This window comes from Hesperophylax consimilis, chromosome 21 (genome assembly GCF_061612785.1).
Source record: "Hesperophylax consimilis isolate HC1 chromosome 21, BYU_Hcon_1.0, whole genome shotgun sequence".
NCBI lineage: Eukaryota > Metazoa > Arthropoda > Insecta > Trichoptera > Limnephilidae > Hesperophylax > Hesperophylax consimilis.
In genome coordinates this window covers 8,795,420-8,821,386 of record NC_142856.1, presented here as the reverse complement: position 1 = coordinate 8,821,386, position 25,967 = coordinate 8,795,420, and the positions used below count along the sequence as shown (strand labels likewise).

The 25,967-nt window shown below is 35.4% G+C and overlaps 1 protein-coding gene across 1 annotated transcript; it reads right to left on the bottom strand.

Moving 5' to 3' along the window:
- Positions 1-1,170: 1,170 nt before the first annotated feature.
- LOC149413589 (xylosyl- and glucuronyltransferase LARGE2s-like) lies at positions 1,171-25,659 on the bottom strand. Its single transcript, XM_089644752.1, has 12 exons — positions 25,136-25,659; positions 20,316-20,517; positions 18,863-19,077; positions 18,147-18,334; positions 16,965-17,121; positions 16,194-16,343; positions 15,043-15,220; positions 13,521-13,648; positions 11,726-11,881; positions 11,092-11,271; positions 9,006-9,229; positions 1,171-4,900 (listed from the first exon to the last, which is right to left on the bottom strand). The coding sequence occupies exons 1-12, from the start codon at positions 25,364-25,366 to the stop codon at positions 4,816-4,818; spliced, it is 2,094 nt and encodes a 697-aa protein (XP_089500878.1). The 5' UTR covers positions 25,367-25,659; the 3' UTR covers positions 1,171-4,815.
- Positions 25,660-25,967: the final 308 nt, after the last annotated feature.

Here is a 25,967-nt window from a genome sequence, read left to right as displayed (position 1 = left end):
CTTATCTATGTGAGGTGTCAGCGCTTTATTAGCAGCAGATGCATACCTGGACGCTGTTGTTGGACGCGGTAGACTCTCTTACTGCAGCAGCTGGTCCAGTTCCTTCACCACTTAGGATTCTTGCTGCAGAGTCTCCATCTTTTTTCTTCGTAGAACGTCACAGCGGTGCTGCCAAGGTCTGGTATCTGTGAGAGGATAGTGTGTCAGCGCTTTATTAGCAGCAGACACATACCTGGACGGATGACGAACCTCGTGCTGGCACTGCTGGTGGACACGGTGGACTCTTTCGCTACAGCAACTGGCCCAGTTTCTTCACCACCTAGGATTCTGGCTGCAGAGTCTCCATCTTCTATCTTCGTGTCACCTGTTCCTTTACTTTATTTTACTTAACTTAACTTCACTCTATTTTTGTAATATTTATATTTTCTGTAATACCTGCATCAACTGTAAAGCGCCCCTGAGGTGATATCTCACAAAAGCGGCGCTATACAAATTATCCAATAATAAATAAATAGGATATTTGAAATTTCCCCAGAATATTTTGAAATATTACAAAGATATTTGAAATTTTCCCAGAATATTTTGAAATATTCCTAGGATATTTGAAACTTCCCCGGATTTAAGGACAGAAATTTATTTAATTGATAACAATTCTATTTTAAAAGATATTTCTTTTGGTATAAACTTTACAGATTTTTTTCAAATTTCTGATCTCTCTAATTTGAACCCAAAAAATATAATTAAATCATAAAGAAAATCGACAATATTTGATTATGAAAGGCAAATATTTTATAAATACTTTCAGCTTCACAAATCCTACAATTATAATAACCAGTGAATTTTCACGGGCCTGCGCTAGTTTACTATCTATATAAATATAAATGTTCGTTTGTTCAAAATCACTCATTCTTCACCGATTGATTTGAAATTTTGACACAACATTGTATTTGAATATGCGCATGTTTTTTATAATCCATATTATATAGATGTCACCTGTGACAAGAAAAACATAATTATTTTATTACACAACGCCATCTGTTGGACTTAAAAGCAGCACGCGCTATTATTTCTCTATCTGTACAGACAGATTGAGCAACAGCAACGCGTGGCGGGGTGCAGCTAGTAAAATGATAAATAAATGATTGCTCCAATATGTTTTCCAGTTTTTACTTTATTTATGACAGTATAAATAACACACATACTATTATATTATTTTATACATGAAAATCAATAAAAAATAAGAAACAATAATTATAATTGATTTTAAAAAAAAACATTATATAACTATAAAACATTGATTTATGTCAGAAATTACAACATGACAACATAATATTTATATGTATACATAATGAGTACCTACTTACAAATTTGTATGTTACCATACAAATGTGGCACTTTTATCAGGGGCTTTTGCTACAAAATAGTACTAAATTAAAAATTGTATTTGTATTGGCTAAATGCATAAGTTCATAGCACTTTTTTTTTCTCTTTAATGTGAAGAAAAAATATGTACATACATACATACTATAGACACGAAACAATCTTTAGTTAAAGGCGGGCGTGCGGTAAGTAGAGTGGGTTAGGGGATGGGATGCGTCGCGCTACGGGAGTTCCGAGTTCATTCGGTAGTAAATCGGTAAGCTTCGCTCACGCCAGCTGTTCGCCATCCGCCGACCTTTGTCGACGTAAAGATGAAAAAGTGCCAAGAAAAGACTTCAAGTAAATTTGATTTACTGAATAAATAGCCATTTAACATTAGTCTTCGTCGGCTGTACCAAAATCTACCATATTGCGTCTTCAATGTGTTATTCAATTCTTTTGTGTGACAAATGGGTAATACAAGAAAAAGCAGGGACATCGAAAAGAAAACGTCGGGGAAAGGGTACAGACGTCAGGGAGGCACTAAATTGATTTTGTATAGTTGAGCCATGAATACTGGTCGAAGATTGAATATTATCAGCCTTATTTGGGACAAAATGCTTGAGGCATGTGTGTCCTAATAAAGCGAAATCGACTGTGTGTATCGACGGTCCTGAAGAACAATGTCGTATGTGCAAATTTGTAGTTTTACAGTAGAGCTGTTTAAAGTTTCATTTCTGCATTTTTACTGACTTTGAGATCAAGTAATATAGTGTTGTTTGATACTTTGCATTAACCCCTATATAAATAGGGGTTAATAATTAATGGAGAAATATATTATCAAAAACAGTAAAAATGCAGAAACGAAACTTTAAACAGCTCTACTGCAAAACTATAAATTTGCACATCCAACATAGTTCTTCGGGACCGTCGATATATTCTTTTGGATTGTTTATGTAGGATTCTTCAACACTGCAAATGCAGGGCACTGGCCCCTAGGGGTTAAAGTATATTCTATTCAAATAAAACACAAGCATAACAGTTTGTTATTATTGGAGACAAAACGCTAGGGGTCCAATTAAGCGGAATTGACTGTATGTATATATTCTCTTTGATTGTTTGGGCACGATTCTTCAACACTGCAAATGCAGGGCTCTGGCCTCTAGGAGTTAAAGCATATTTTATTTAAATAAAACCCAAGCGGAATAGTTTGTGAATATTGGATTTATTGCACATGATTATTATCTTATAACAGACACAGATATTGCAAAACTGACTAGTTAAAAGATGTGCTCGAAACCGAAAATTGGATAAAATGAACACAACCTTTAGAAATTCTGCACAAATTATATTATTAACCTTATTTACATTACCTTTACACTGAATACAAAACAACAGCAAACGAATAATCAAAAAAATAATGTGAAATCATTAAAAAAAAACTTATTTATGACCTCTACAAAGCAGAAATCTGATTGTATGAATTAGCAAAAACTCACAAATGGTGAGCTCAAGCACCATGAAGTTTTTCCTGTTGGTTGAATTTGTAGGTCAGTGCGACTGTTTTCAGCACACAACATAATTTCCATCGTGAGCTAAAGAGCTCAGAAATATCCATTTAATTTTTTTTAAATTAAGACATAATGTTAAAAGATTTCTAAAAAGGGTATTGATATATGCATACTTTTGGAAAAAAAATTACAATATGTACATAGTAGGTACCATGAAAGTAATTTTTTATTTATTTTATTTTATATTATAGAAACAAACAGTACATGATTTACAGAGATGAAACAATATACATAAATAAGATACTTCATGTTGGGTATATGTGATATGTGTCCTTGTAATGTCTGTTAAGTGGTATGTTTATTCCTTATGTACCAGGTGACGTGTGTAGTATATAGGTGTTTGTGTGACGTATGTAATGTATAAGTGAGTGTTTGTGTGCGTGTGTGTGTGTGTCTGTATGTATGCGCATTGAACAGTTTAAATTATTGACATGATGCCACGTTTGAATTTGGGCAGTGAATCTGAAAAAATGTCAATGTTAGAGAACAAATATTATTTAGTGTATGAAGAGCTCGGTTAATTGGCGAATTAGATGCTGCATTTGTTTTATAATTAAGCGTGTGGAATAGCACTGTATGTCGTGTACGTCTCAAAGGTATGTCAAAGTTAATAAGGGACAGAAGTTCAGTACAGTCAATGTCATTGTTTAAAATTCTGTGTATAAATATTGAGTCAGCTACTGATCGTCTTCGCTGCAAAGTTTCAAATGTACGATTTCAATATTGAAAACGATTTTATTATTTAATCCTTTAGGTGCAGTACGCGTATATATTGGCGTGACACATTATGCTCCTTGAGTAAGTTGGGCCAATATACAAGCTAGGCCATAGAAAATGTCTTGCATTATCTACCCATGAGAAACTTGGTCACTGCACGGGGAATAAATCATGTCCCTATCATACACATTTAAACAGAAAATTTTCATAATTTTGCACAACACAAATTATATAATGTAGTGATGTTATTTTATTTACAAAAATGAATATCAGATTGCACATTTAAAAATAAATTATAATACTTAATCTTAAATACAATTATTACTACATACTATATATAAATATAAAGTTAAAAGAAATATTTGATCACAGTCTCCATACAATGTTTATTTATTTATAAAAATGAAAAAATCGCCACCATAATTTCAATCAAAGAAATCTTCATTACAGATTTTAAAATTTAAAAATGATCGTAGATCAGTGGTTCTCAATTATTTTTTCCTGAGTACTCCTTCGAAACCCGAAACCAAACTCGTGTGCCCATTGTAGCCAAAATTGGTTAATATATATTACAAAACATTTAAAATAACATTATTACAATATTCTTCCCTACAATAAATAGTGTAATCCTTTGGCGTCGTTCGATACGGCCACCGTGAAGGACTGGTTGATTCAAAATATTTACGTGTGCGTACCTCTTCGAGTAACCTCACTTACCCCTGGGAGTACGCGTACCACTAATTGGGAACCACTGCCGTAAATGAGTTAAGCAAAGGGAGATGTGTCATGGGAGCGCGCCGATTTCGCCGATGTACACTGCACGGACTATCGACGCGGCGGAGCCAATGAAAGTTTGCATTTTTGTGTGGGTAGAAACAAAAGAGTAATGCCAATGTGCTTAGATGCGATTTGCACTAGTACGGGTGAACGATGTTGGCGACAAGGGTTGTGCACGGTCTCATAATAATAATGGTTCATGGCCCATCTCCCTTGTTGCTATTATCAATGGATATACAGGAAGAATTACAACAGAATATCAAAATATGTTAGAGTAAGTTTTCCCTGGCATTTTGATGTGTCTTGGAATTTTACACCTGAAGATCGAAAATCAAAAAATAAGCGATGAGGTTTTTGTCCATAAATTTGGTTAAAAATATATATTTTTAAATCATTTAATAGTATCATAGGTAAAATCCTTGTGGTATTTTTGGTTCAAGTCAGTTATAAACTCCTCCTTCAATTTCTTGAGACACCTGCAAAGCAAAATATAATTTTATTACATCTATATAAATAAAAATGTAAATGTTTGTTTGTTCAAAAACTTAAATCTTCAAAACTTCTTCACCGATTGCTTTGAAATTTTGACACAACTTTGCATTGAATATGCGTGTTTTTATATGCACATACTATACAGATGTCACCTGTGACAGGTAAAAATATGCCTGTTTTGAAAAACAGCAATCTGTTGGACAAACTTAATTTTTTTTTAAACAGCGCCATCTGTTGGACAGACATGCTTTTTTTTAAAACAGCGCCATCTGTTGGACGAAAAAAACAAGCGCTACTGTTACTATATCTGCCCACGTGGCGGGGTACAGCTAGTTTAAAATACATACATAATCACATTCACACATTCAGGGCAGATACTCAAATAACTAAGCTTTAAAACATAGCATGTATGATCGTGTGAGAAATGTGGAGATCCGCAAAGAGTGCAAGGCTGATGTAAGCGTAATGAGTAAGATCAAGAAAGGGACGCTTAGATGGTTTGGGCATGTAGAGCGAATGAGCGAAGAAAGGAGTGTAAGGATAATATACAATGCAAATGTGAATGGTAGCAGAAGTCGGGGACGCCCGAGGAAGACATGGCACGACCAAGTGAATCAGATACTTGAGTCGGGCCATGTCAAGAGTCAGAATAATACAAGAGTATGTATGAGACAATGTATGAATGCGAATGAGGCAAGGAGTTTGGGCGGTTTGTCCTCTCTGCCTACACCTGCGGAGAAACGGCGAGATGGTTAGCTAGTTTTTTTTTTTTAGAAAACAAGATTTTGTAGGCCCAAACAGTGAAATTCATAGCTAGGTACTTCCCAACCTTCCCGATTCCATTTCCTTCTCTTTCCAAAGCTGTCCAGCATCACAACATGCCCCGGATCGGGGATGGCATTTGGCAACAAATCAAATTATCAAAAATAATCATTGCAATAATAATTGAGCTGCAAAAATTTTTGTCTTAAACTTGACGAGAAATATGAAAAAATGTCATCATAGGTCATGCAAGTAGTAAAATAGGATTAAGGTTGTTGTATTACTTTGCTTATAATCTTGCGTGTACCTACGCGTGACACGACTGACTGGTCTGTATAATGTTCAAAAGACTGCTAATAATTATTTCCAAAATTCGCCAATTCAACGGCTACACAGACTTGGTAATAAGTATAGTTCAAATGATGTTCACCTAGACCACTCGGTGTCCAAATTAAAATTCAATAGATCTATAATTTTTTATTTATTTTTTTAAATTTTTATTTTATTTATTAATTTTATTTTAGTAATTTGTACATTTAAGTTTACAAATTACTAATTAATTTGTTACATTTAAATATACCATATTTTTTCTTGCTTGATGTGGCTCCTACACAACATCTTGAACTTTCCAATTGGGGCAGACTTTAGGTTTTCCGGCAGTGCATTATATTAGTATTTCATCCCTTTATATAGTATACTATTCTGAGTATTCGCCTTGTCCTTTTTTGGTAGCCTGATTTCATTGCACGTCCTTGTTTTATGTTTGTGTATGTCCTTGTTGTACACAATTTTATTTGAAAAATATTTAGTAACAGGTTGTTTACTATTTTGTGTACAAATATCATTATGTTCAAGGTCAACATCTGTTTCACCGTTAGCCAATTTAGTTCGTTTAACATTTTATTTACTTTTGAATATCTATTTCCTCTGAGTATTGTTCTCATTGCCCTATTTTGGAGAATTTGAAATTTATTTTGTTCTCGGTCGTTACACAGGAAAAGGATAGTTGAGCAGTAATTAAAATGTGGAGCAATAATGGAGTTATAAATGGTGATTGCAGTTTTTTCGGACAGTTTTTGGCGAATTCTTCCCAAAAAAGATATCTTTTTCCAATTTTCTTTTGGGTATATTCAGCATGTTTGTTAAAGTTGAGTTTGGAATCTATTATAACTCATAAGTATTTTCTATCGGTAACATTTTCAATAATTTTACCATCAATTTTGATTTTGCTTTCACTGGATGTCTTCTTATAACCAATTACCATACATTTTTTTTTTGTATTTAATTTAAGCTTATTTATTTTTAGCCATCTTGATACATTATCTAGTTCATTATTTAACTTTGCGAACTGTCAAAATGTGAAAATTTTTGTGATATTTACGAGTTTTGTTAAAAGCTTCATAACTCACGTTTTGGGAAACGTAGCCTCATTCTAAAAAATGTTTTGGAAAGATTATGAAATTCACTATCGTATTGTATTGTTATACGTAAATATTTGCGTTTCTAAATATACATTTTCTGAAAACGTCAAAAATATGTAAAAATCGCTGACCATTATTTCAAAGCTGTGAAAAATGTACTTTTTTCTGAGTATCATAAAGAAATAACACTTTATATATTGAAGAAATATAATTAAAAACTATTAGTCACCTCAAAATATTAACCGTCCAAACTAAAATATTTTTAATAAATTATTTAGAAACGCAATAAATTATGAACGAACAAGATGACAGATCCAATCGACTTAGATAATGCACCTCTACATTCCATAGATATTCTTGAATACAGACGCGTAGCGTTATTCATTATCGATAATCTGTTTTTTAAATCATGGCAATCCGTATACTAGTGATGGAAATAAATCGATTTTTGTAAAATCTCACGCTTTACGTGAAAAGACGTTCTAATGTCTTGACCGCTATTATCATATTTACGTTTTTTGACGTTCTAATGTTCTGAGTGGTTAAAATATGTTTTAGTTCTTCATAGTTTTCTCCAATTAAATATATTATTGTATCATCGGCAAATAGTCGCACTTTTCATGTGCACACTTTTTCTTTATATTAATTTATCCTATGTAAGACACCCAATAGGGCATAAGGGTATGTTAATTACTACAAACATGCTTTACAACAAACTGCTTATGTTTATTATATTACTTATCAAACTCCTTCATACAACTTTCGATGTATCATTATATCTTTTCATGCGCACCTTTTATCGATGTATTAATTTAGTTATGTTCTGTAAAACACCCAATCTGGCGTAATAAAGGTTTGCTAAATACAAATACACTTTACAACAAACTGTTCATGTTTATTTTTTATAAATATCAACAAAATTTCTGCACTAGAACTACTTTCATAGTATGTACTTATTTTGTAATCTTGTTTATTATGTACAATTATTGAACTCTTTTGTACAACAGAACTATCTATAATAGCTTGTATTGCATCATTCATAATCGGCTTTTTATGTTATGTGCATTTATAATTGTACTCCTGAACAACTTACCTTTAACCCTATATAACTAATCGCTCGTCGAGGCGACGACGCGCTACTCGGCGAAATTCGAAATCACCTACTTCCCCCCGCTCCCCGCTCCACGACCTGGACTCTTTCATTACCTTCCTAATTTGAGTAAACAGTGCAGCACGTGACGCGATTGTGGCCACACGCATACTAGGACGTGGCCTATGACCTTCTCGTCGTCCGCTGGACGAAAGTTTAGTTATAACAACAATTTTTATTTTTAAAGTACGTACATTAATATATTCTTATATTTATTGTTAATGTTGGCGATTCTTCTACAATAGAAGCGCCGGTTCCATCTACGTCAAACGTGCCTAAAATTTGCTATCTGTGTCCATCCAAGGCCTGGAGGATGACCAAACACCGTTGCACCAGATGTAGAGGGGCTATTTGTGGTTCACATAATGTTGACATGTGTGGTCACTGTGTAGACTGATATTTTGATATTAATTGGATCATTATAAACCTTACTTTTGTGCCATGTAACAAGTTCCTATCTTAATTAAATATATTGATTTATTTCTAGTGTTTTATTGCGTAGTCTACTCGACGAAAGTGTAGTTACAATGAAACAATGAAAACAGTTTAGTTATCTAGGGTTAACAATGTAGATATGTAAAAGCGAGGAGTGAATAAATAAAGGACAGAATAACAGAAGAGGATGTTTGAGACAACGTATAAATGTAAATGAAGCAGGGAGTGCTGCGACAGAGTTGTGTGGCGGTCTAATCTCTCTGCCTACCCTTGCAGGGAGCCGATGCGTTGGTTAGTTAGATAGTAGATCTGTTCACTCACATTCTGTACTGCATAGAGTTTCGAAACTGATTAATCTCCAAGGAAGGTGCGTGCGGCATGTGTATGATGAAAGCGTTGGGAAGCACCACGAAGGTGTAACCTTGCGCGTGCATCTCCATGACGTGCGACACCTTATTCCAGCCGAAGCCCGTGAAGCGCGTATCGTACGAAGGTATCGTGCTGTGCGCCACAATGTAGGGCTCGTAATCTGGCTGCCATTCAATCTGAAAAATATAAATACATTTTCTGTGAGGAGTCCTCGTAAAATATGGTCTTAACCTATTCAATAGGCCTTAAGTGCAATTTAGCCTACCACATGACACGTTTTTAAACAGTGCATGTGTTTAAGTGAAACTTCTCGAATCACATATGAGACGTCCACGTAAGGGGATAGCCTACGATAGATCACATATACGAATGCCCATGTAAATGAAGTTAATAAAAAATGGCTGCATGAGCAGACACTAACTAAAGCAGACTTAGAAAACTGTTTTTATTTGCGCATCAATCAATCGGTAAACAGCAGATTGTTAATCCTTGCTACTTGATTACTAATGTTTAAATCCATAAATTAAATGGCCCCACCCTACATCTCTGAACTATGCCTCCCGGAAAACACTGGTCTGAGGCAGTCAACTCTTAGATCAGGCAGACTGATGGAACCTAAGCGCAAGCCAAATACTAAGTTTGGTGATCGCGCTTTCGGAGCATCTGTGCCGAAGGCTTGGAATAAACTCCCTCCGGAACTAAGATCCATAACAAGTCCAACAGAATTCAGGTCTAAACTAAAAAATTACCCTTTTAAGCTGTCATACCCTTAAATTAAATATACCATTCCCGAGAGAAAGTCCAATTATATTTTAGAATTATGTCCTAAATCCTGTATCTAAATTTCGCTAATAAACAATTAGTTAAGGCGATACACTACGTCGTGTAATATTTTGAATCGAGCCGCTATCAATAACACCCCTTACGTAGATGGCGATAAGGTTTAAATTCCCGCTTTACACCATCCGCCTGTTTTGATTTATGCAAGAAAAAAACATGGCCAAAAAGTGCCATTTATTTTATTTTGTGTTCACTGTTCAGGCATAAATATTAAATTTTTTCCGATCATTTATAAATAACTTAATTTGCACATTATACAATAAATCATAACCGAAAATGGGTTCGTAAGTAGGAGATTTTGAACTTTAAAGCAGTTTTCATAGGCCTTATGCATTATTTTTTTCTGGGCTTATAAAAAGACTTATCTAAAAAATATTCGATTATTTCAAAGGCCAAGATGTATTCTACTCGCAGTATTTAATTAAAGCATCTGAAACATTTCTAGGCGACCAAATTTTAAAAACCAAAAACACATGATTTTGCATTACTACGTAGTGCATCGCCTTAATGTTATTTAAGTGTTAATTCTAAGTGACCTACCAGGTAAGTATGGTACTGTATATTATCTCCATATATAGTTAGTAATACATAACATCGACCATTGTAGAGGTGTATTATATGTTTTTACAGCGCCCTTGAGGTGATTTTGCACAAAAACGGCGCTATATAAATCATCCAAATATGTATTACTATTAATGAATGCAAACTGCTTCCAAGTTTTTTTTTATTAACCTCTCAAGTGGTGGGTGTTCGGTTTTCGATTTGGCCATTTGATTTAATTAATATCATTCCACAAAATATTAATATGGAAACATATGAACTGCTTACTATGGTTTAAAGCCAATGAATCCTCCTAGATTTCACAGTTTAACCCATATTTTTCCGTTCTATATAAATTTGGCATTTTATGGCAAGCGATCGCTCAAGACGTTTTGAAAACTTGTCATAATATGCCAAAAATCGTCCAAGTGGTTAAAAGAAAGATGACTGATGAATTGAAATGACAAAAATGTCTTAATGCTTCACAGTTTGTTATATTTCAATTTTTTTTTTTTTTTTTTTTTAATTTTTTTTTTTTTTTTTTTTTTTTATTAAATATCAAAATAATATACAAAAATCAAAAAGTCCCAATAAACTACTTTAAAGTAGTTTGTCATTGTTATTGTCTGTTATTGTTTGAGGAGGGAGGGAGGATTACCTGATAGGGGATGCTGGTGTTCCTCCAACGTGTGTAGTCGGTAGGAGCGTGTCCACGTTTCCACACGTGGTAACGGAAGGTGTAGAGGTTGCCACCCTCCAACTGCCGCAGCACGTGGGATTTGGTGTGCGGGAAGTTTGTGCGATAGCGCTGCGTCTCGAAGGCTGGTATCACTAGAGCCTGAAATCGAAGTATGAAATAAAAGACTGAATCAATGCAGCTACACCTCATGAAGAATCTTGGACATCTCTAAGAAAAGATTGTATCCCTATCGGTCTCTTGATCTTCTTTCAGTTCTTTATGCCTGAATGCAGCATTCATCGCCACACTGTTGGGTCACCAGAGTTTAGGCTTCTTGATACTGCAGACTTAATTTAGAGAAGCCTCTTCCGTTGTCGGCTATCTTTTGCTTTTGCTACATGTCCTGCCCAGCTAACAGGAACTATACATAATATTTATGTTAAAAAATTTAAAAAAGTTAGGTGCTGTTTGGGTGTTGTCATATATTGACAATGCCGTGTATGACGGTGTATGGGATAAATTTAAACTGCTGACAGGAAGGAGTAGTGAATCAAAAGGTACAGCTATCCTCAAAGTGGTTAGCCAAGATGATGACATTTAATTGTTTCCTTACCTTTTTCAGAGGCCCTGGATTGATGAGTTGAATAGATTTCCTGAGGTATTCGTATATTCCGAACATGGGCAGAAAATCAATATCCATCAGGAACACGTATGGAGTGACAATGTTTCTCAGTGCAACGTTTCTCAAGTGATTCACGGGATAATGTGTCTGGAATTACAAAGATTATGAGATTACTATGTACATACTTGGATGGGAAAGAAAAACAGAAGTCGCCAGGACTATTTATTGACTTCAAATGGATGAGAGCCGCAAAGGGTGGGAAAAACTAGCGACATTCGATCTGTGGTCTATCACGAAAGATGGATCCCAAAATGCTAATTAACTTACTTCAGAGGGGTAAAACAAGGCCTTTGAAAATAATACAAATATTTTAGTGAAATTTTTTATATAGTTCTCAACACACCCCAACTATAAAATTATTGTCTAAAATTAAAGCCTACTTTTGTAATAGGACTCCATAAACTGAAGTTAAAGTCAGTGTTCGGCCATTTAGTGATGTCTTATGTGTAAAAAATGTACATATTTTATTAAATAAAAAAAAACGGTTTTCATTTTCGGGCAAATCATTACATACATAAAATCAAAAACATCCACATCTCCGGTGCGATAAATGTAAAGATGTATGTACTACCCGTTCTACATATTCAATATAGTTATGTCATATTGAGTCCGTTCAACATCGGTTCCTAAAAGGGATTGCCAGGAGGCTAGGATTAGAAAGAGGCAATTACTCATATTATGAAATTGAACAAATTCTAAACCTTTCTCCTTTAGAAGACCGTCGGAAAAAATCTCATTTGTTTCTTTAAAATTATCATCAATTTTATTGACTCACCTACATTACTAGAACCCATCTCATTCAATATACCTTCTCGTAGACTCAGAAATAAAGAACTGCTCTTCTTCAATCAACACTCGGCTAATCATGCTTATAATTCACCATTGTCCATAATATGTAGAATGGTCAACTCAAGTCAAGACCTTGATTTTTTTGGTATAAATCAGAATGTTTTTTGTCGCTCACTATGCAATTGAGGATATTTTGTATCACTTTAGTTTTAGCAAGGTCTTGACTTGACTTGACACTTCTATTTCATTTCTATTTTCTAATGTTTTCCCTGTTTGTCTCTGCTTTTATATACCATCCTTTACTCTTGCATTGTACATTCTCCCAAATCTGGTGTCGCTTTGTAATATATTGGACATAAGTCCGTTAATTAATTAATAAATATTTTCATCAATAAAATATTCTTCTTCTTCATTCTCAAGAGCTGTCAGATTACGATATGTCCGAGCAGGAAAACATTAAATTTTTTGAAAAATGTTGAATAATTCTCGTGTATTTATGACTATAGGCTTTCTGATTATGCAAGAAAAGAAAAGTAAATAATGGCGGGTTCATCATCACTAATGTCAATATAATAGTAACAGATGACAGCTGAAGTGTTCTTCTTCATTCTATGGTTAAACAAGCTTAGATAATTTGTGAAATCGTAAACTAGAGTTGCGCTGTGCGAGAAGCTCGATTGCCAACCAGTTTCAGTTGCCTAGTGAGCCGATAGACTTACAGAGAGATCGATATAAAATATGTACATAAAATTATTGGACAGCATAAAAGGTAGAAGTACCCTTCCGGCTGGAAGTGTGTTAGGAACTTCACTAAATTGGTTTACATCTTTCAAAGGTAATATGACAATGTAATAAATGAATTGGTTAACAGTATTTTGTATGGCAGCAGAGTAAGATTGCTGAGAATTACTGAGCAATATAAAATGTTTGAACTTACTCCTTGCTTGTACACTAAATGGTAAGCTATGTTTCTCCTGTTCTTTAATACTTCTGACCAGTTCTCAATGAAGGAGAGGAATTCTTGGGATTCTGCATCGGACACATAGAGTGCCAAACTCATTGGACCTAAAGAATTAAAAAATATATATAAATAAATATACATATATATAAACATGCATAAATTCAAAGTTGTTAGGGTACATAGAATAAAGAAGAACAAGAGTAAGTGGGCGTGTTTCGTTAATCAAAGATCTGTAAAATCAGGCCTTAAATTTACAATATAAAACTGTGTTTCATCATCATTATGAAATTTAAATGGGATGGTGATATCCAATTTCTGGTAAGTGTAAGAGAGATAGCGTATGTTAAATGGGTTAAAACCAAAAGCCAGTGGTGACTCTGGTTTCCATTCAAATCTAAATGGAAGGCATTTCTAGGGTGTATTATCTAATTAGTGTTAGGATACAATAGGTTCCATTTGTTTTTGATCAAACTTCAGGGTAAGAAAGTAGAAAAAATAGATATACATAACTTTGCAAATGGTAAACTACATATGTAATTAAAGAGTTTCCAATAAGAGGTGTTATTTTGAATATTAATTAAGGAATTAATGATTTTTTATGGCCGGAATTGGATGGTATTGATCTGGACAACGTTTACTTTCAACAAGACGGCGCTACGTGCCACACAAGCAACGAAACCATTGATCTTTTACGGGAAAAGTTTCCGGACCGTGTTATCTTTCGAAGAGGTGATCACAATTGGCCACCGAGATCTTGTGATGTAAGACCTTGCGACTTCTTCCTTTGGGGCCACGTGAAAGAGAAGGTCTACGCCAACAGTCCAGCGTCGATTCAAGACCTCAAAGATGGAATTCGTGAAGCTATCAAGGACATAAGGCAGCCACTTTGCGATTTGGTTATGGAAAATTTCATGAAAAGGATATGGTCCTGTAGGCATGGTCATGGTGGTCATTTGACTGATGTTATTTTTCACTATTAACGGAATACTTTCCTCTTTATAATGAAATAAACATTCGATCATTTATATTAAAAAATGGCATTTTTCTTTGAATATCGAAATAACACCTCTTATTGGAAAACCCTATATGTACATAGTAGGGTTCCATGACTTTGTGACAGAGTAGCAGGTAACTCCGATCGAAAATTGGAACCAAAAAAAAAGACACGGTAATCTCTGTGGTCTGAAATGTCACCAAGTCAGCTATCCTATGAAAAACTCTGAATTTTGACTGCTGAGTACTGGCTAAGTGAATATCTGTGGTGGTTTCTTTTAACATCTTAAACTTCTTGTGTTGTAGAGATTTGGCAGATTTAAATATATTTTTTATAATATATATTGATATTGTGGGGCAGTGAATCCTGAAAAATCTTTAAATCTTCACAAAAAAAAATATTCTAAACATTTTTGACTACAACTTCAATTTGTGAATCCTAACACTCTAGCACACTCTAGCCGTCACTGAGCTTGACAGTTAGGATGATAAAATATATTGTCACCTTCCCAGTGAACACAGAGCTCCTCCAGAAATTGGAGCCTGTCCATGGACAACTGAGCAACGAGGGTCACATCGTAGCTATCCTTGTGGCTGTAGGCAAACTCCACAAAGTACAAGTGGGTCCGCCACTTTGTCGAGTGCGCAAAGCGGAAGGTGTAGCAGGGGTCTGTGTCATTCACCTGGAACAGAATACATAAATCATCAATCAATTCAAATTTGATCATGTCTGCCACACAACTTCTTTCTTTTTCTATTGAAGGAAATCCTTCTTCTGGTGTTCTATCCTATCGGAGATTGGCAATCATTAGAGAAAACTTCATCCTACAGACTGCACCTCGGAACAGTGGAACTTCACTTGTACCAGTCACTTAATTTTCAAAGCCATGAGATGTGGTGTGTTTCTCTAATATGTACGTCTTTCTCTACTATGTATGTCTTTCTCTACTATGTATGTCTTTCTCTACTATGTATGTCTTTCTCTACTATGTATATCTTTATTTACTATATATGTCTTTCTATACAATGTATGTATTTTATCAACCTGACTTGGATCATCAGAACTTCAATAGAAGCAACAGAAAAATGTCAAAAATGCATCAAAATGTCTAAACTATATTAATTATTGGATAGATTCTATGGCATTTTACAATCCATGAGTTAGAAATTCAAGCAAAATGCCCTTAGTTTCAAATCCCCTAGAAAGTAGGCAAATATAACTTCACGAAAATGGGTTTACAACGATGATAAGTCGTTAATTGTAAGAGCTGTTTTAGTTTCAAATCCCCTAGAAAGTAGGCAAATATAACTTCACGAAAATGGGTTTACAACGATGATAAGTCGTTAATTGTAAGAGCTGTTTTAGTTTCAAATCCCCTAGAAAGTAGGCAAATATAACTTCACGAAAATGGGTTTACAACGATGATAAGTCGTTAATTGTAAGAGCTGTTTTAGTTTCAAATCCCCTAGAAAGTAGGCAAATATAACTTCACGAAAATGGGTTTACAACGATGATAAGTCGTTAATTGTAAGAGCTGTTTTAGTTTCAAATCCCCTAGAAAGTAGGCAAATATAACTTCACGAAAATGGGTTTACAACGATGATAAGTCGTTAATTGTAAGAGCTGTTTTATAGCAGATGGGAATTTTACCATACCTTGCTAACTGTTTTGTCCTCTTTACAGGTGATCAGCTTATTCCTCAACAGGTTTCCATCGTAACCCAGAAACATCTGGTAGACACTCTGGAAGTATTTTATATTCTTCAACTTCACCTTGTATTTCCTGGGGGAGTTCCAGTGAATAATCTGAAATAAGAAGAAATAATGAACTTTATTTGGATATTAACGTATGAATGCAAGAAGCGTTAACATCTTCTTTCGTACGCTGGGGGTATGATCAGAGGAAACATCATAAGAAGTTTAACACACTGTATTTACACATCTCCGACGCTTTCAGGCTACAGCTGTGTATCATATACGGGCATAACGGCTTTGGGACCTTATCCTATTTACGGAGGATCAGAATTTATGAGATAGTGAAAACCAAAGCTGTCTCTGTGTGGCGTCAGGTATGAGATGGGTATTTCTCATGTCAGCTGTTTGCCACTCAAGTTTCCACCTGTCTTCTGGTGTGAGAGATAACCAAACGAGCATCTCTCCTTCCATCTAGAAGAGCTTTTGGGACTTCAGGACACGCAGGATGAGACATGTCATCAGTGTGCAAAGGTATTGCAATATTTTGCAGCACCTTCTTGCACATATGTGTTGCAATCTCTGGCCTAATATTTGGCTGTGTTTTATTTGCAAGTACGGTGAGCCAAGGCTGTTAGCTGCGGAGCTGTTTAAAAATTATATCATATCAATAGTCAAACTGTTGATATGATGCCTTAAGATAATGTACTTAGTGGTAGCAGATAAATTACACACCTTAATAACGCTGTAACTCAGGGAGTAGCAGCTTTCACTGCGGCTATTGTCACTGAGCTGCACATTCCACTCGCATTGCATCTTCATCACAATCTCCGGACGCAGTTTGATCACCGCATTGAACACATCTTGGTCTGCCAGCTTTGTGCCAGAATACCTGGGGAGAATTGATCAGATTTGAAATAAATTAATAATAATACACGGTACAAGGAATATGACGTATGTATTGTTGGTTCTATTAAAACATTTCAATTTTACTGCCGCATATTGCAAGATTAACTTTTTTTAAATCAAAGGGTGCTGTTAGAGGCATAATAGCTTAAATATGTCCAAGGAATGGGACAACCTGAAGAACTCAAGACATGGTCTAAAAATGAGATAGAAACTCATTAAGACACTCCTCAGGAGAGATTTGCATTAGTTGAGAGTGGAAAGCACCAATAGCTAAAGGAAATGCAGTGAAGAGGATGAAGAAATACCTGCTTATCTATGGCTCCAATGTTCCTCCTTGATGGGAATAAGGTGCAGATACTTGGGGAGATATTGAAGATATTGAGACATTGAACTATACTTTATTAAAGGACTGCTGTGAAATGAAAATAGACATTCAAATTCTAATAGCAAGATGTGCAGTCCATAAAGGCTTTAAAGCTGTATATAAACCAGGATAAGAAGAGAGAAAATGCATTCTGATAAATTAATGAAAGAGAAGTGATGAAAAATTGTTAATACATATATTGAAATTTATTAACTTCTTGTTCTGGGGCGTGTACAGTAATGCACTGTGTTAAGCCTCCAAGAACTCCATGCAACTGTCAATAGAGACAGCACAAAGGGTCTATGAACTAAGAACTTATGAGAGTTAAATCAAAGATAACAAGCCGTGGGATAATAAGTCTTGGAAATTCAAAACTCACTCTGGAAATTTCTGTTGGTTTTGATACATTCCTAAAAAGTGTTTGAAATATGTTGAAAGTAAATACATATAATATTAATATTTTTTTACTAAGTATCAAAAGAATAATATTTCATTGTTTAGATATTATTTAGCATTTAGCAAGGTGTTCCAAATAGTTTTTCACGACTATATACAGATTTTTTATACAGACATTTGCAGAACGGGTTTTGCAAATCCACGACTCATATAGACATTGTAAAAATTAGAAAAAAAAAGTATTAAACCTGGTGAGGTTATCTTCAGTCACATTCCTCCAGAGGGCCGGCCAGTTCAGGGTGGACTCCCGCATGCGCGCCAAGTGCAGCAGGATGACCCCGGTGTTGAACCCGCGGCCGATGGCGGGCCACGGCTTAAACTCATGCCACAGCTTGCCTAGGTACCAGTCGCTCTGGTTCTCCACCAGCCCTAGGACCTGGAGATCACATTGTTGCATTACATAATAGAAACATCATGAAAGGTTACGTGTATGCTAAATAGAACTGGTCCAAGCATTGTACCTTGAGGGATTCCAAAGTAGAATATTTCCTGATCACTATTAACATTATTAAATTAGCTTTGGTTCTCTACCAGCCCTAGCACCTGGGGGCCATATTGTTGCATAAATCATTACAAAAATGTTATTATTATTATTAATGCCCTAAATATGTGATGGGCTACCTATGAGGAATGAAAGCCAGATGTGACACTAGTAATCATGACAAATTGAGTTTTCCAGTGAGAGTGACCCAGAGGCAGACCGAAGAGATGGAGATTATAGCAGGATGAGATGGTCTGACTACTGGAGGCTGGGGACAAGAGCCTGTGGAGAACACTTTAAGAATGTCAGATCTTACTCTTGGAAGAAGAAGAACATGTATTTCTAATACAGACTTAGAGGCATTGCACACATATGAACACCCCTGGAACAAATCTTTAACCTTATTATTAGTATAAGGTATACCTCTGAAGCTTTCATCTTCACAAACAGTGACCACAGCTCAGCGATATCAGACAGAAAGGTCAGGTCGGTGTCCAGGACTATGACCTGACGCAGGCCAATGGGCAGCCTCTGGGGCAGTGTCAGCTTCAGAAGACCAAACACCCCGGAGTAGTGAGCATTGGGGATCCACGCCACCGAGGGTATGGCATCGCTGGTGTGGTAGAAGCTGATGGATACTGTAATGAGATAATTTATTGATTTTGTTAAAATAATCAGTGGTGACAAAAATTGTTCGCTAAAAACATTGTCACTTGTCAGTCTCTCCCAAATGCCAGATAAAGAATGCTAGCAATTTTTAAGCTAGTAGCGAACTGCTGGAATAATCCGCATGCAAACTGTAAACTAAAGTAGTGCCATCTCGGTATGACAAATAAAAAAATTCCGAGGCATTGATGAGCACCGCTCATGTTTCGGAGAAATTTTAATACAATGGTCAACATCCCTGCTCTATGCGTATTGATGTTCTTGTGTAAGTCAGCTTGCATGTGGAATGAGCTAACGGCATCTGTTTCCCTCTCTCTTCTAGACCCTAATTACCCTTCCTACAGCACCTATCTTAACCCACTCATAGAGCTGCCCAACCGGATGCCCATATAGTTCCCCTATCTTTACACTAGTGATGGGTCATGACTCATTTTATTAAGAGAGGGAGCCTTTGAAAATACTGTGCTCGCACAATACGACTCGCTCGATACAGCTCCCCCGGAACGGCTTTCCCGGTACTGCTCCCCGATACACTCTCCCAATACAGCTCCCAGCGTATGTATGATCATATGACTTTTGGCACCGGTGCGACGCTTCGTACCACGAGAAAAATAAGATGCTACGTAGTTAGTAGGTGTAGATACATATGTCCAAGTCGAGATGTCGGACCTCTCTGACGCTGTTCATGTCTCTGAGAATGTAATAACAATTAATAATTGCATACTTTTAATCTTCTTCTTTCGTATGGTGGGAGGGTCAGAAAGGGACATCTAGGTCTGCGAGCCATTCTAGGGCCTCAGGCGTCGCCATGTAAACCTCATCAATCCCGCCGGGGAATGAATGGAGCGGGCATTCGTTGACCACATGTGATAATTGTTCCTCGATATTTATCGATTCCCCTTGGCCGGGAGACCTATCGGTCTTCGGCCCCTTAAATAGCGGCATAGTTTGTAGTTGGAGGTTATTATACTTTTAATGGCGTTAGTTTTCTAAAATATCTCCTGATAAAAGAGTTATCGTTCAATTGAACCGTGATACGGTTTACGGGGAGTCGTAAGAATACGGCTCATCAAAAAGAGCTAGCTCAATTGTGCGGCTCGCTCGTGAACGACTCATCTCTACTTTACACTGTACATACAGGGCTCCTGTGAGGTATCACATAAAAAATAAAAATAAATAAAAAACACAAAAAATATTTTTTAAATCTTACCTTCAGGTAAGTCCCACGTATCGAACAGCGTCTCCAAGATATTGAAAGCTACATCATCTATCATCAGATGGAAGTGGATGGGGTTCCTCCGGTAGAACAGGATGGACTTGATCAGCGGCACGATTCCCCGCGTGGAGTTGTAGCCCCCGCAGACCAGTGCCACGTGAATGATCTCACAGGCTTCCACATTCTCATCAGTCAACTGGAATCAAAGGTACTTATTTATTTATGCGAGAACTTATTCAGTGACTTCCCTCTTTGTATAAGAATTAATTAAACACACTAATTTCGGTACTAGTTAGTACATTGGTGTTCTGTGATTTTGCGTGATTGTGTCCTGTTTCCTGCAAAGTTTCAAACTCACCTGTGAGCTGTAACGTTACTTCCACAAGCAACTCGCGGCGAGCCGACAAATGTATAATAGCCCTAGCCTACACACTACAACCGCTTGATTACCGTATCTACAATCGAGTATGAACTGTGTCACAAGTGAGTATACGATTTTATGTGAAAGTTGAACTCAAAATTAACCGTCAGGCCTCTGTTATCTTCCTTAAATACGCTGCCAGAAGGATGGAGAATTTGTGTGTATTTCCACATTGTAATAAATGGAATATTTCTGAATGTATCCGAAAACTAAGCCCTGTTTTGGAAAGGGGAGAAGCACTTACTGGCATCATTGCAATCTCATTTTACAATAAGCACATATTTATTTATTTATTAAGACATAGACAGTACAATAAGATACAGTTAATACATAGTTAATATATATTACATAGTTGTAGTACCTATCACGTATGTCCATAAAATATCATTACGCAATTTCGCCTGAGATTGTTCTGAAAACTAATGATTTTAAATTAAAATCAATGAATTTAAATTTAAATTAATGTATGAGTAGGTAATATTTATAAAAGGAAGAATGTGTAAGCAGAAAAAAAAAATGAAATCAAGAATTATAATATGCTCACGAATTGTAATTGACTGTTTTGAAAAATGAAGTGAAAGTATTTTTAAAATATGTCACGCTAAGAAATTTAATAAGTTAGTTTTGCATGTTAGAAAGGAATCATGAAAGATGTCTAAATGCAGTAAATTTTCGTAGTAGGTGTAAGTTGTAATTGCGCGAGTAATTACTGAGTTGTTTGCTGCATTGGTATTGTTGGCTTCAATATGAAAAAGTGTAGTGTGCCTGGTACGCCTCGTTGGAACATTTAAACCAATGACGGATAGCAATTTGGGATTATCTATTTTATTATTTAGCAGATTATATAGAAACAACAGATCTGACAATGTGCGTCTTTTTTGTAAAGTTAACATATTATTTGTAGCTTTGTTGTATTTCTTGAGTAAATGTTTCGAACATTTATTCTGTATACTTTCTACTAAATCTACGTATACCTTATAGTGAGGATTTCATATTGTGGAAGCATACTCCAGTGGACTTCTGACCAATGACCAAAACAACATTTCTAGAGTCTTAGCACTTTTGAAAACTTTGCATATTGTTAATAAAAAACCTAGCATCATGTAGGATTTCGATATAATGTGTTCGATGTGCTTGTCAAAAATTAATTTGCTATCTAAGTAAACACCTAGATCTTTACACATAGACATGAGTTGTAAAGGTTTGTGTGTTTATTGTGGGTTTACCACTAAAATTCACACAAGAGCATAAAATGGCATAAGAAAAGATTCAAATACTTTTCTGGTAGTGTCGACTTTCAACAAATTTATCGCATTTTTCACAAAGCTGGTCATAAAAACAATTTATCAATTATTTTATTGTGACAGAAGACATTTTTTGTCATTAGTTGATTTGGGAAGCATTGTTATTAGTAAAGTTGTCAAGACTTAGAGCGTCTGCAGATGAGAGACTTCACTAGTTGGAGACTTCACTAGTTGTTAGACAGTTGCGGGCATAAAAATACATTATGGTATAAGATGGAGGTGCGCACACGAGCCATGTGGCACTAGGTAGACTTTTTTTGAATTTGTATTCATTTTGGAATAGTTTCCAACTGTCGCTGCGGCTACTGATAACGGTGCCACTACTCATTACTGTTGAGTTTTTAAATGAGAACATGGCTATCTCTTACAGTGATGTCATGTACCAAATGTACAACAAATATTTGCTAAAAATATACTATTGAAACTATTCAAAAATAATGTATCCTCTATAATACCAAGGTCAAATCACAGTGACATAAAAAATATTCCAGGTCATAAAACCACAATCGGACAAAGAAATAATATTATTTTTGTAATGATAAACTAAAATTTATGCGGATGAAAAAAAAAATAATAAGCAGTAATTGTTGATTGAGGTACTAGTACATATTGAATTATTTGGCGGGTTGGAAATAAGCCGACATAGCTCAGTGGTTCAGAGCACCTGACAGGACATCAGACGGCGTGGGTTCAATTCCTGTTGGCGGCATTTTTTTTTATACTCAGGAGAAATTTTCAATTTGTATTGATATTTCAGGCGACTAATTATTGCTTATAATTATTTGGAAAGAAATTATATTTATTTTGTGACGATACTCCACAACATCCTCCCCCCTGATATAAAGCGAACAGAAAATTTGAATGATTACAAATCAAGAATAAAAATCTGGCTGAAAGAGATTAATGAAAAAACTCTGAAAAAAACATTAAAACGACATTGAAAACTAATAAAACAGAAATGAATAACTTAAGTTCGCCTCAGCACAGATCACCCTAACGAGGAGGACTAAGAAATACAATTTACTATACATATATTTAATATCATATTTTGTATGTACAATGTTTAAATGGTCGCTTTAATAAAAAATAAATAAAAAATATATAAAAACTCTAGTTCCTACCTTTCCCCACAGACATAGGAATTAATAGACGAGAAGATAATGGCGAGGGGTAAAATCAACTGTTGAAGAACGAAGGGAGTGAAGCTGACTGTGATTCGTCAATAAATCAATCTGACAGTAAATAGGCATCTCGCATTATAATATCACCATTTACTTCTTAAAAGTAAAATCTGCTTTTGAATGAATAGACATTTTTACATGGGAGCGCAAATTACTCGCCACGTTATGAACAAATTTGCGAAGTCCAAATTCGGCAAAAAAATTCGGTTCTATTTTCAGAGTCGAATATTTCATTTAAGTATTTAGTTAAGACACTTTTATAAATGTTCATAATTTACTTCCCAGCAACCAACCAGCTTTGTGTTTCGCGTCCAGACGTTTCTCGATGTGATAGTAACAACTGATTCATATTATACGATCTGAATATGCTTAAAATAAAGTAAAATAATGCTTATATATGGAATGTAATACGACAATACGGTTTATTCTCTTTTTCACATCTATTTTTACAAGTTTTCATAGTACAAGTCAACATTTTGCCGTGTTATTTCGTAAAATGAACCGATGATGCCTCGACCATAGTTCGCACAAGAATGATGACGTCACGTTTTCAAATTTCACTTGAGGCCATACGCGAGCACAGCCGGCTCCAATGGAACCGGTATGGGGAGTGGGGATAATACGCTTTTAATCACTTAGGGCAGGTCTACTAATATTCATATGTCTATGCCTTTCCCTAACTATCACTATTAGTTGAAAAAATTGGTATATAAAGAAGATTGTGGAAGTTCGAGTGCTTTTGTTTTGAACTCCAGAGTGAAAAAAGGACTATTGTCGAAGCAAGAAACATATTACTCATTTTTCCACTTGCTTGTCGTTGGATGGGAATTTCGATTGCGGTGTGTCACTATTGTTATGCTTTCGTTAAAACTATGTATAACGAAATAAAGTTTTATGTGCTCAAACTGCTTCGCAGAGATGCCACAGTGGTGAGTGACTCGGTTATCCTTTCTTCCCATACACTGTTTTATGCCCTACACCTACTTTGACCCTAACTAACCATCACGCGGTTTTCTCCACAGGGGTAGGCAGAGAGGACGGACCACCAAACAACTCGGCCATGGCACACACTTCTTTGCCTCATCCACATTCATACATTGTCTCATACATCTCTTCCAATTCCATCAACACCATTCATAAATTAGTTTGCATAAACTTTTAGAATCGCTGGCCTCGCTCAATACGAATATGTCTAACAAAGAACTGTCAAATCGATTCCCAGATGTAAATGGTTGGCTTTTCTAGTAATTAAGTTGAATTATTTTTATTATTATTTATTAACTTTAAAAAATACATTTTTTTACTATTAAGTCCTGTTAAACTGATTGATATCAGTTTGTCAACGGGTTCTTTTAACAATTACTTTTTAAATACATATACAATTTTAACAAGTACATAAAATATACACATAATTACATTAGTACAAAAAAATTCTTTCACATAACCATTTTTTAACATACATTTCCTTCTGCAAGTCAATTCACAGCTTTTTAATGAGTTTGGTAACATGTTGTAAATTATTGGAACGAGGTATTCTAGAGTTCTTTGACCGTATTTATTCAGGTATCTGGGAACTACAAGTCCATCGTTTGCAATTAGTCTTGTATTATGAACATGTGTCACTATTTTATTATGTTCAGATTGAGATGTATTCTGACTCGAAATTTTAAGCCACAATATAGCACGAACAGATAATACATTTACAGAATTGTATAGTAATGACTTTGGTACGTCATTTCTTTGTTCGTCTTTAGTTTTGTTAATATTATTTTTTTTTTAATTTTGTTTAAAAAATACTCGTATTATGCGTGGCCAGCGATCCTAAAAGATTACCTGAGTTTATTTTACAGTCCATTTTCAAGTTCTGAAGGTGCATAAATGGTATGAAGTTTTGGATGCAACACTTACCATGCTCCCAAACCGGCTAGTATTAAAAACCCTGAATGTCTCCTTCTTCCCATCTTTAGTTAGTTCCTCCAGGTGATTGTGGGAGACCCTTAACTGCATCTTCAGCATCTCGTTTTGCTTCTCCAGAACATTTTTCGTATCGTCCATCGGCCATTGGTACCAGACTATCAAAAGCGTAAACCAAACGCCGAAAACAAAGCTCATCCATGGTCGAGAAATGGTTCGTAGCATGACATTCTTATAACGAATGGCTAATGTTGCTAGAACCTCATAAAACAATAACAAAACACTATAAAATCGCGCTCATATCAACACTGCTATCACAGATTCGATCCTTTGCTTTAGGGTTAGCAAAAACTTACACAGTAAGACATTCTAAAACTCAAGAGATAAGAGAATCTAGTGATCGAGAATCTTAAATTGTATAATAATAAGTTTTTTGTTATTGAGGGAGTGTTCGCCACTCAATTGCGCTATATTAACAAATTGAATTAACGCGGCCGATAACATAAATGTCACTTCAATCAGTGTCAATTGACAGAGTTACCAACGCAAAAAAAAGTTGTACACAACAAAAATATTTGTGTAGGTAGCTAACTAAAGACAAAACTAAAAATAATATTTCTAATATAAGAACCAAATGGATTTTATTCAAACCGGCGAAAAGCAGTTATGGATATAATTTTTGTCTTTTAGTGTTTTTCGCGGAACAAATTAAATAATATGTCAAATACATTATCAAACTGTTGAAATTATCTTTATTTTCTGCTTTGGTAGTTGGTAGCTTGAGTTACCTAGCTTCCTAGCAGATCCGTAAGATGTCTCTCTATTG